General features: G+C 39.6%; 2 protein-coding genes across 2 annotated transcripts in view; both read right to left on the minus strand.

Moving 5' to 3' along the window:
* The window catches only part of LOC134676766 (neogenin), a 224,521-nt gene that overhangs the window by 45,337 nt on the left and 166,590 nt on the right, over positions 1–12,594 (minus strand). The window lies entirely within an intron of this gene.
* LOC134676985 (uncharacterized) lies at positions 3,256–9,245 on the minus strand. Its single transcript, XM_063535360.1, has 2 exons — positions 7,364–9,245; positions 3,256–3,487 (listed from the first exon to the last, which is right to left on the minus strand). The coding sequence occupies exons 1-2, from the start codon at positions 9,148–9,150 to the stop codon at positions 3,256–3,258; spliced, it is 2,019 nt and encodes a 672-aa protein (XP_063391430.1). The 5' UTR covers positions 9,151–9,245.

The following is a 12,594-nucleotide window of genomic DNA, read 5'->3' on the forward strand; positions in this document are numbered from 1 at the left end:
GCAGTCGAACAAACGCTTAATCCCGACCTCGTCCCACAAGCGCTGACGGAACGGTTGTTCAGGCACTGACGCACCCGGGTTGAGAGCCTCCCAGGCCGACAACGCATCGGAAGCGAAAGGTATTTCTGCCTTGCCACCATCTAACGATAAAATCTTAGTGACAAGGTCCACGGCCCCCGCCGCCGACGCCAGGAAAGCCGGAAGACACACATCCCGCACGCGCCGTATGCCAATTCCGCCACTCCGTATAGGCAACGAAGCCAAGTCCCACTGGTCTGTATTTAGAGAGACATTCAGCACACCCTCAGCACACTCCTTCACCACCAGGTCGAACGAGTCCATATGGCCGGGGTGCAGCCAGGTAGGTACAGTACGCAGAAAGTACATCACCTTGGGAACGGCAAAGCAGGACCTTAGCAAAGTAAGTGCCACATGAGCCGAGAGCTTTTTCAGCCTCTCACCAGCGGACTTAAGAAGCTGCTCTCTCACCTTGAAGGCTTCAGGTATAGCTGCGGGGAACATCGGGGAACCCAAAAGGTTAGCATTCTGGGTAGATAACTCCTTGAGGCCAGGGAGTAGGGCAGAAAACAAAGAGAAAGAAGGCTGTGAGTTGGCACTGCAAGGAAAAAACTCACATTTACCGGAGTTCACTTCGAGCCCCAGCTCTCGAAAAAGTGGAAGAAGCACAAGCAGGTCCTGTTCGACCTCCTCCGGCCTACCCCCCAGAGTCCCGTCGTCGAGGTACCACACGTTCAAATGGGATCGAGATCTAGATATGGCTTTTTGAATAGCCAGGCTGAAGATAAGGGGTCCAAGCGGGTCCCCCTGCTGAGCACCGACCTGGGATGGAATAAGGGACCCGTTAAAGAAGAGTTTGGAAGGAGACGAATAGGACTGGTACAGGAAAGGGTAGAGAGCTGGAGCTTTCTCCCGAACCTCTGTAAGAAGTGTGTCGCGTTCCAGAGAGTTGAAAGCATTCTTAATATCAAGCTTAATTATGATGCAATCCGCGTTATTTGGGTCGAGCGCGAAGGCTCGAACGGCGTGAATGGCAGCCTCACAACCCAATTTGGTACCAAATCCCAATAGGCACGGTTGCAAATAGGAAGCCATTTCCTCCCTAACAGCATTACAACCAAGCTTGGCAGTCAAACGGCGGAACACGCTGCCGACAGCGATTGGCCTTAAACCGCCATCCTTTTTCGACAGCGCACATAGGGACGCACCATATACATATGGACAGACCAAGGGGTTTAATTGACCACTGAGGAGGAAATTACATAGTCTGGTCAGGCACTCCAGCAACCGAAGCCCATTATCGCCAGCAGAACCTGAAGTAAGCTCCTTCAGATGTGATGGACGAACACCATCCAAGCCCGCTGCCGAAGCACTGTTAAAGGAGCCTAGAGCCTGTGCAACCTCCTCCGGCCTGACTGTGAGAGGTGGGCAGGATCTGTCTGGTTCAGGTGGCAACAGCAACGGCCGGGATGGGGCAGGGTGCTTTAACTGCAAATTGGCAAGGGTTTCAGGGCTCGACGGTGCCACAGTATCGTCCGACATCAGAACCCTGACTGCACCCCTAAGATCGCCCTCGAAAACTTTCGACTCGATTGTTCTCAGGACCGAGTGGGGCCTCAAAGCCACCGACTCGGCTTCGACGCCCAAAGTATCGATGACCCCCACTGATGCGATGTTACGCTTCACTTTTGTAGTCAAGTTGCCCGGATCGGCTGCTTCTGGCGCTTTCAATGCGGAATAGGCAAAGGATAGTAAATCGAACCACTCTGACGTACCATTGGTGTCGATGCATCTATCGATCACATCGCACAATTTGCCCGCAGCAAGGTTCCGAGCTCCTCTAGGGATGTGACGCAACACCCGCACCGACTTCCTAAAAGTGGCCAGGTCCTCAAAACCCGGGGTACTCCCATTGTCGTCCGTGGGCACACGCCGCTGCTGTTGCACCGCAACTGAGGGGGAGGGGTAGGGAGAGAGCGTCGTTCGGGACACATCTTTGTGTTTGAGCCCAATATGCACTTTCAGCCCATGTTCAGTAAATGTGCGCGGAGAATTAGGGCAATGGGGACACCGCACACGGGTAGGAGCCTGCATTTAAATGACTACAAAGTTAAATAATACAAAAATAACATTAAATTCTTATACAGTAATTTTAGACAATAATAAAAATCCTACTTAAAGGCAAAAAAAAGGAATACACACATATATAAATAACTTTAAAACAAATCTCGTGTAAAATTATAAAATTAGGCCTACAATCATATTAATTTACCTAACTTCACTTTGCAAATACGAAGTAAATATTTAACGTGATTACATGGAATGTATATCTAAATAACTCCTCTATATTTCTGCTCACTAAAGTAATAAGTACACACGTAATAGAAAAAACAATCACAGTAGAAAATTATACTTATAATGTCAGACTAGTTAAAAACGACTGCAATAAATTATCCAAATAATTTTCAATAAAAGTCGAAACTATTTAAACAAAAATATTTTTTTAAAAACAGGGGGACCAGTAAATTAAAAATTTAAATGTTCTATTACACAAGTAAACATAAAAGCGGTATGTCAAATTGAAATCTTAAAGTCAAAATAAATAAAACTACACTAACATAAATGTCACAAGATTATTACAAAACTAATGAGGTTATTAACTATTAATTAAGAACCTACTATAAACCTACGCAAAAATCTAAGTTAACTTAATTAAAAAAAAAAGAAAAAAGATGAAAAGTAAAAAATAAAGTTCTATGTTTTATCCGAGATTGGAACCCGGGTCACTAGGATGCATGCCGCTCTTGTAGTCTTCCCGATATGCCACGACGCCAGCGCAACACGCTGCGAGGACGGTGAATTATGTAAACAGTACGCCACAATACCGATACCGTAATTGTACGAGTAGTAAGGTAGGAACACACAAAGCGTCAAGCCACCCTCCAATTGAAAAATAATAACGACGATTTATCTGCACTCCAATAATAACACTGATAGTAGTCCGCTTGATCACTGTCGCTCGTCACCCATATCGCTGCCGCTCCGCGCTGTGCAATGCATTTTCGGCCCACGGTTGTGATTAGTGCCTTATATTTACATACATCTTATGAAGTGAATGAAAACTGCCGGTAGATAACTTAATGAAACCAAGAACCCCAAAGTATAAAGTTATTTTATTGTACTATATATTAATTTACAATTAGGTATACATTAAAATCAAGTGATACAATCGCAATTCTAGTAGAGTGTGGACGATGTTCTCGTGTCGAGTGCCAACCCCGCAAGAGAGCGCGCACCGTCGTGCAGACCGGTTTTATTCAACGGAGTGGCGCCCTCTGTCGACCGGAACCACCGCTTACGCGCCATACCGCCACCGGAAGCTGCAGTCAGTGGCATTTCTTGATTGTTGCCAACACGGTCATGCTGCACGGTGTCAGCGCCTGACACCACACATGCCAATAATATGACTCTGAAACATATTATGGAATGTTAAAAATTACATGTGTTATTTTAATGAAACAGTGATGAATGGTCGTTACATGTTTGTAATCTTGTTTTGCGTATGAGCCAACTATCGCTATATCGAACACCGAACCCTCGCACCCAAAGAGCAAATGCTTCACTTGAGAGACCGAGTTGATTCAGTAGCACCACCATAGCTGCTTAATTTTGCATATGCATGTTTAGAGTTTCATACACACCTAAAGAGCGAACCGCTTCACTTAAGCATATCATGAACACTCCAAACACACATATCGTATAACTGTCCCATACGCAAAACAAACTTTTTCAAATTAATACCTATTAATGTATCAAATAAAATCGTTATATAGTTAACCTGTTTTTTTTTTTCGTAATTATGTACCTGTATTAACAAAATTAAAAAACTGCATTGAAATTTAAATTTAAATTTATTTATTGGACTTGTTACTTAAAATATTATAGATTAGCGGATATAATACCTATTTATGCCAACACGGAATACTCACAAATCTCACAATAATTATTCAGAAGCCCAATCATCGATTTTAATCCATGGCTTCATATTTTCGGCTGCTGCCGTGCCCGTATATTTCTTATTACTACGTTCAGACCCTCGTAGATCAGTCACCTCATATCGATCATTGCCTAGTACGCTTTTTATTTGAAATGGCCCTTTAAAAATTGGCATCAATTTTGTACTTTGCCCTTCGTTATTCTTACTCTGAATCTTGATAAGTACAAGATCACCAATTGAATATCTTCTTGCTCTTACTCTCGAATTGTCAAACCTCGTTTTCTGACTAATTGCACTGGCTTTTAGATGTTCATCCACATTCTTACGCAAATTGGTCACATCCATTAAGTCCCCGTTATCAAGCTCTAATCCTATAATACTATCTGTATCGGTTCTCAAGCGGTACCCAAAGAAAACTTCGCTTGGAACAGCTTTTGTGGTTTTGTGAATTGTACTATTTAAGCCCTGTTGTAACGCCGTAACGTACTGATCCCAACAATCCTCATCGCTATTGGCACCTAAGGTTCTCATGGCATCTAGAATGGTTTTATTGAATCTTTCAACTTGACCATTGGAACGAGGCATACCGGTTGCAACTGTATGCAGACGAATATTTTTAGACATACAATATTGCGTAAAATCTTTGGAAGTAAACGCCGTACCAGCGTCACTTATAATACGCCTGGGATTTCCAAAATGCTTATAAATTTGATCTAACTCGGTTATTACTTCAGCTGAATTCGTTGTTTTTACTGCAGATATAAAAACGAATTTGGTAAAAGAGTCTACCATGACTAATAAATACTTATTGCCGCATTTTGATTTTACAAAGGGGCCTAAATGGTCGACGTGGAGCGTATGGAATGGCTGGGCATATTTCGGTAAGGGATACAACTCTCCTTCTTTGGGACCGCCTTTTATTTTATAATAGATGCAATTGATACAGTTTTTAATATATTTTTTTACTGTATGTCGTACTCTTGGGAACCAGTATAAGCTTTCGATACGCTCCACCGTTTTATCTACCGAAAAATGACCCAAATCGTCGTGGTTACTTTTTATAATCTGCCAGATACAGTTTTTCGGTACCACCCATCGACGACCTCGGGTTGTTCTTCGGTAAACTTTGTTACCTAGCATTTCATATTTACTAAAAATATCCCTATTTTCCTCGGCCTGTCCTGATTCCAATATCGCTTTAATTCTAACTAACTCCGAATCCTGTAATTGCACAGACATTAACCAATCGGCCTCTGTTATAGATAGCACTACTTCCGATTCGTCTCTCTCGCCAGATGGTACCGGATTTCGACTTAGCGCGTCAACATGCTGCATACGCGAGCCCTCCCTATGCTGTATTTCAAAAGCAAATTCTTGTGTTAGCAATAGGGGGAAGCGGGGTAGATAGGCACAAGGGGCAGTTTTGAACACCCACACTAATTCCTTAACTAAAAACTTATGTTCACCTTCTCCAACACTAAAACGTGGCTTTGTATGTGTGAGTGAGGTACGAGCTTCGGCATATCTCTCCTGACAGGCGTTGCCGCTTGGTGCGTGAAAACGTGTTTCCGCGGTCCCATAGTAAATAAATGATGCTTTTTTTATCGAGTTGTGGTGCGAAATTTTAGACTTTACCGGATGAACATCATAATGAGCGCTTATTACGTTTATTCAGTAATAAGGTTAGCTTATTATTTTAAAGTAATACTTAATAGTATATTTTTAATAAATTATTTTTAATTTATTTGATCATTGGGGTACTTTGGTACAATAAAGATTGGGGCAGTTTTGAACATATCAAAGTGCCCCTCTTGTATATCTAAGTGCCCCTGCCAGTTTTTTTGTTGACAAATTTTTATTTTTATTTTTTTTACTGTATAGTGCGAACGTACAAAGAGAAAGAAAATTAACAAAGAAAAGTTAAAACAAACAAAGTAGCTTTTTGTCAAAGTCTGACACTGATTTCATTAAAAGTTGTTTTTTGTAGTGTAAGTGCACCTACTGCTTAATAACAGTAGTATGTTCTAATAGCACCGCACTTAATAGATGTTTTATAATGTTTAAAAAGTTTACTACTGGTCAGCTAACTGAGTTGATCTGCAAAGTGTGCTCTGGGGGGCAGTTTGAAACACTTACCGGGCACTTTGATTCATGTGCCAAAGTACCCCAAAATGATGTATCAAAGTGTCCCATGTAATGTATCAAAGTGCCCTGCAGGTGGGGCACAATTGAACAAATCCCATTTTTTGTTAAAATCCATATATCGTTTTTACTGGCCATAAATTTAACAAAAAATGATACACTTTGTATAGGTTAGTAAATTTGTCATCTACTAAGTATAAAAAAAATGTATTTTGACTTCATTTTGGGGCCTAAAATCGATTTCAAAAAAAGGTGTACCAAGCTGCCCCGCTTCCCCCTACCCATCGTGCGATACGAGGAATTATTTCTTTTTTTGTTAGCGCATATCGAACAGCATTGCAGTCCGTGATAATTTTAAATGGAGAATCCAGTAAGTAAAGCCTAAACTTTTGTAATGACGCAATAATCGCAAGCAGTTCAAGTTCAAAAGAATGATAACGTTTTTCATCCTCTGAAGTTTGCCTACTATAATAATGGATGGGTTTTTCGCCTTCATCAGTCACTTGCATAAGAATGCCAGCTACACCCTCTCGGCTAGCATCCGTATACAAAATTTTCTCTTTTGACGGATCAAAAATGGACAGAACATTGCCAGAGATCAATTTCTCTTTTAAAGTGAGAAATGCTTGTTCATGAATGTTTTCCCACACCCAAACAGAATCTTTTTTCAGCAACCTCGTCAAAGGTGACGATATCATTGCAAAATTCTTAATAAATTTTCGGAAATAACTTGTTAACCCCAAAAATGAGCGAAGTTGGTGAATATTTTTGGGTGTTGGAAAGCATTTCACCGCTTCTAATTTGGCATCACTAGGCATAACTACGTTTGGCTTAATTTTGTAACCCAGAAACTCAATTTGTGTTTTAAAAAAATGGCATTTTTTTAAATTAAGCGTTAATCCATTTTTACGAAAAATCTCTAGAACTTCCTCAAGTAATTTGAGATTCTCTTCGACTGTTTTGGTAACTAAATATACATCGTCCAGGTAAACAATAACATTCCCAAATCTCAAATTTCCTAACACCTTATTCATCATTTCCTGAAAACAGGACGGACCATTGACCAAACCGAACGGGAGCCTTAGAAATTCATAGTGACCATCTTCCGTAATAAAAGCAGTTTTAGGTATTGATTCTGAACTCATTAATATCTGGTAGTATCCACTTTTTAAATCGAGACTGGTAAAACACTCATTTCCTTGTAACCTATCCACTAAATCTTCAATCCGGGGCATAGGATATTTGTTTTTCACTGTGACCTTGTTTAAAGCGCGATAATCTATGCAAAGTCGCTTTTCTCCATTTTTCTTATTTACTAACAGCGCGGGACTCGCATAAGGAGACTCACTATGTCGCACTATATCGTTAGCTAATAACTCATCGACCATATCCCGAATAACCTGCCTATCAGATGGAGACGATCTAAAAGGTCTACACTGAATTGGACGCGGATCTGTTACATTGATAACCATTTCATGATTATTGGCTTTGCCTAATTCCTTCACATTCCTGGCTATACAATCACTATATTTTCGAAACAATGTCATTAATTCTGCATGGTTCGAATCGGCATCAAGTTCAGTCTCACCAATACTATTGCAAAATTCATTTAACGTTTTAACATAATCAAACTTTAAAACTTCACCTATCCGAGAGTACATCAAGTCGGGCCGTTCCGTCACATTCCGTCCAATCAAAATGTCACAACCTACCAGATCATCCATTATGTAAAACTCCACATTGTTTATTTCGACCGAGTCAAGTTTTAAATTTGCCTTCAAAACAGTGGTAACAATTTTTGACGAATGTTCTTTATACCCGTTCAAAGTCACTGGCGAGGGCAACTCGGCTGTCTGTAAACAATGTTTCGTTACTAATGACTGTGATATAATCGAACAGCTACTTCCCGGATCTATGAATGCATCGTGAACCAAAACATTATTTAGAACTACCTTCTTCACGAACTTGTTTCGAGAATTTGAAGATGACACAAATGTTACCTCGGGTTTTTCAGATTTCTGTTCCGTTTTAACATTTTTCTTTCGATTACATGTAGATTCAATATGTCCTCTTATCCCGCAAAACTCACACTTTATGTCACAATGCATTCGCTTATGATTTCCGCCGCATAAGAAACATTTGATTGTTTTACGCGCCTGTGAATTATTCTCGTTTGAAACGGAACCGACAGAACCCGACGCAACCGCTCGACTTGTCGTTGTAGCTACGCTTGCATTACTAGAAGTGTTAACGACAGGTGACTGAACGTGATTTGCCTTTGGAAGTGAAACGTTTGTTTGTTTTTTTGCTTTGTATGTCCGACTATGCAAATAACTTGCGAACTGATCACACGAATTAAATGTATTGGATTCAATATTTCCGTCGCCTATATTTCCGAGAACTATTGAAATGACGTCTTGATCCGAAAAGTTTAAACGTAACCGGTCAATTTTACATTTCTGATCGAAATAGAATTCATACAGAGATTGATTTTCAGCTGGTTTTCGTTCTATTATCTCCTTCAAAAGTTCAAACATGTTCCTTTGAATTTGAAAGCTAACAGACAACCTAGTATGCCAATCAGACCATTTCCATGACGGCCATTGGTGATCAGTGCGTAACAACGAGTCATACCACACTTTAGCTGAGCCCTTCAGTTTATTCAAAGCCTGATAACGGGTGATCTCGTCAGACCAAGAAAATGTACTTGCGTAAGATTGAATCACTCTAAGCCATGCATTAATGTCATCTTTCAGAGGGTCAAACTCGGGTATAATGTTGTACAAAGTAGGCGTATTGTTGTGACTTACAGTTTCGGGTCCATTTATGCGTAAAGGCTTACTTGACCGATCTAGTTTCCTGGTCTTCTTGCGTTGTGGAGGCAGAGGTGACGGGGTTCGGGCACTCTCACTGTCAGAACTTTTGACGGTACTAGAACTACTGACTGATCGAGCGCGTTTATGTTTACGACTTTTCTTCTTATGCTTCCCCATGACGCGTGGATAAACACTTCTGATGAAAACTGCCGGTAGATAACTTAATGAAACCAAGAACCCCAAAGTATAAAGTTATTTTATTGTACTATATATTAATTTACAATTAGGTATACATTAAAATCAAGTGATACAATCGCAATTCTAGTAGAGTGTGGACGATGTTCTCGTGTCGAGTGCCAACCCCGCAAGAGAGCGCGCACCGTCGTGCAGACCGGTTTTATTCAACGGAGTGGCGCCCTCTGTCGACCGGAACCACCGCTTACGCGCCATACCGCCACCGGAAGCTGCAGTCAGTGGCATTTCTTGATTGTTGCCAACATGAATGTGTATATGGAAGGTGAAATGCCGTCAAGTAAATACACTGCTACGACAAAGCGCTTGAGGATTGCAGGGTTCCAGTATTCCCACAGGTTCGTACCACTCCACACATTAAACTATCACGTTATATGCACACAGGTTTTCGGTATGGTGCAATAAAACAGCAGAAGTTCACGGAGAAGGTACTGATCGAGACGACAATTTTTTTTTTTTTTTTTAATTAGTTTTATGTTTAGATTATGTAGTGTATTTTTAATTGTATTATTGTTTATGAATAAACAGAGACACTCAAGATTTTCCAGTTAAGTACTGCCAGCAAAGTGCTCACTTTTGGATTTTTTAAAAGCAAACTGATTCATTTTGACAGGGAGACTATTCCAAAGGCGAGCTGCCTGAATAGAGAAGGACTCGGAAATAATTATAACCAGTTCGGTGAGATGGTATAGACAGAGAAAGATTGCCAGAAGAGCGAATCTGATGGATTTACGGATTTCAGTCCAATTATTCCTATCAATTATTTGTCTAATTCCATAGCACAGAGTAACATACATACAGTACACAGCCAGAATCCATGAAACAAAGTTGCAATTCGCTTACAATAGATTGTGCACGTAACTGTACTGTGTACAGTCAGCGAAGTAAACGAGATAACAAGCCGCGAGCGAAGAACTTTCGGTCTTCCCTTCCACCGACTAGAGTGTTTCATATTTTTGCCATTTTCTGAAAAATTTACCACTGTTTTTTAATTAGCATGAAAAATGTTTTTTTATCAAAATCACAAGCTCTTGATCCTGTTGAGTGAAATGTATTCCATAACTTCCAAATATTTTACAAGCTAAAAAATACACCTAACAAATTTTAAAAATCTTGTAAGAATATTTAGTCAGGGATATGTATAGCATATATACGTAAGGGTTATATTGAATGGTGTGCTTAAAAAGCAGCGAACGAAATTAACCCGAACTCGATTCTGAACCTAATTCGGTGTGAGACGTCGAACCTCGGTGCACGTTGGCTATCCAGCAGTTTGCCCAACTTCGCCCGAACTTCCACAAACTTCGCAGAATACTTCGGATTCCATCGCGCTTAATCTTCAATTGAATTGCGACGACTCCTAGTTCATTTAAAAGTTTCGTGTATTCGTAGAAATTATTTAACTTTAGGGTGAGATTAGTTTTTGTACTCGGGTGAACCAGATGGCTAGTAAACTAAATTTATTAACTTGTTAATGTTATGTTTTAGCTCCCGCTCTATAAACTAGGAGTTGCAAATACCTGGGTATAGGTAGTTAGGTACCTATGTCGTACAAAACAATACAATGTTAATACTTCTTATTGCACTAATATTATAATGAAATACGCGAAAAAAATTGCAACACAAGTAGAGTTAAATAATATACGACAGACGCTAGAAATCGATCTCTTCCAGACAACCTTTAGACAGGTAGCGGAAACAAAATCAGTCAGTCAGTTAGTTGATCAAAATTTGAAGCCTCAAACGTACACTTGTTTGCCACATCAACCGCGATCATCGGTTTTTGTTCCCTCACCACACCACGCACTTTGCACATAGCCAATTCATCATACTCCTATCATAATATTAATTATACAAGTCAAGGGCCTACATTATCTTAATATAACATACATATGCAAAATGTACTATTACTAAACTCTGTGGGAAGGGTTAAACCACTTAATACTTGCAAGCTCACGATATCCAACTCTTTCAGAAAAATATAAACCTTATTTCGTACAAATAGAGTCTAATTTACAACGAAAACGAATGTAACCGTTTGTAGCACGGGCAATTGGATTGCAAATTTAAACTTTAACTCGTTGCAATAAGGTAGATAATAGAGGCAAATGTTAATAAAGGGCTGAAAGTTTTAATACGTTTGCGGCAGTTCTAACTTCAGGCTAAGCCGGGGAATTACCTAAAGGATGTTGAAAGTACTGTTGAGGTTATGTTATAGGGTCAGATAATAACTTGTTGAGTACCTACTGTAACTAGTAAAACAATATGAGTTATGGGTACGACATAATTATGATTTGTCTAGACAAATATATAGGCAATTTTTTGGGGGTTACGTCGTTTTACAGTGATAGTGTTAAATAAGAAAAGCAAATAAAATAAGGACAAACCAAAATAAATCTAACGACAATAGACCATTTATTTAGGCTTTGAAGCGAAATAGACAGCCATACTCGTAATGTTTATATTCAAAGGTACACAAAATGCAAAGTAAAACGAAAAATTTCACAGAAATTTAAATTCATATTGTAATTGTATTGTAATTGTATTGTAATTGTATTGTAATTGTATTGTAATTGTATTGTATTGTAATGTTCTCGAGAACGAGAATTTATTTATTTATCGTAGTTTATACCATGAATATTCACGATAGTTTAGGTGTAGTCCTTACCGGAAGGCCAGAAAATTCCGACTTTTGGTTGTCCGCTTCCGGTCAGAAAAATGTATGACGGCCCGGCCAAACAGTCAGACTTAGGTGGGGGGTGCTAGACCAAATGTCATAGAGGGACCCTGGCAATTTTTGACGCGCCATTTTTTTTCAATATGGCCGACTTTTTTTTTAAACTTTTTTAATTTTGTCCTAGCACACTGAAATTTTAGTCACGGAATCTCGGGGTCCCCTATATACCTATGAAAAATTTTTTTTTGGAAAAATGCTACAATTGCCGGAAAACTGGCCTCTTTAATTTTGTATGGCAACTTTTAAACGGTGCGTGATAGGTGGGGGGACCAAATGTCATAGAAGGCCCCAAGACAAAACAAACTGCATTAAAAAAAAAACAAAATGGCCGACTTTTTATTTTTATTTTTTCAAGTTGGTCCGAGCGCGCTGAGATTTGGCTTGGCGGGAGATAGAGGCCTCTAGATTGTAATAAAAAATAAAAAAAAATTGGAAAAAATTGTCGAAAGTCGAAATGTTCTCTGAAATACAGTGAGAATTTAAGCAACTTATTGGTAAACTTATCACATCAACAAAATAGCTAACTGTAATAGACAATAATATATGCATAATAACATTTAGTTTTAAGTTATGCCTATTTAAACTTTATTTCAAGTATATTCTCTTGATTAAACAATAATTTCCATGTTGCA

This window comes from Cydia fagiglandana, chromosome 25 (genome assembly GCF_963556715.1).
Source record: "Cydia fagiglandana chromosome 25, ilCydFagi1.1, whole genome shotgun sequence".
In the NCBI taxonomy this organism is placed as follows: Eukaryota; Metazoa; Arthropoda; class Insecta; order Lepidoptera; family Tortricidae; genus Cydia; species Cydia fagiglandana.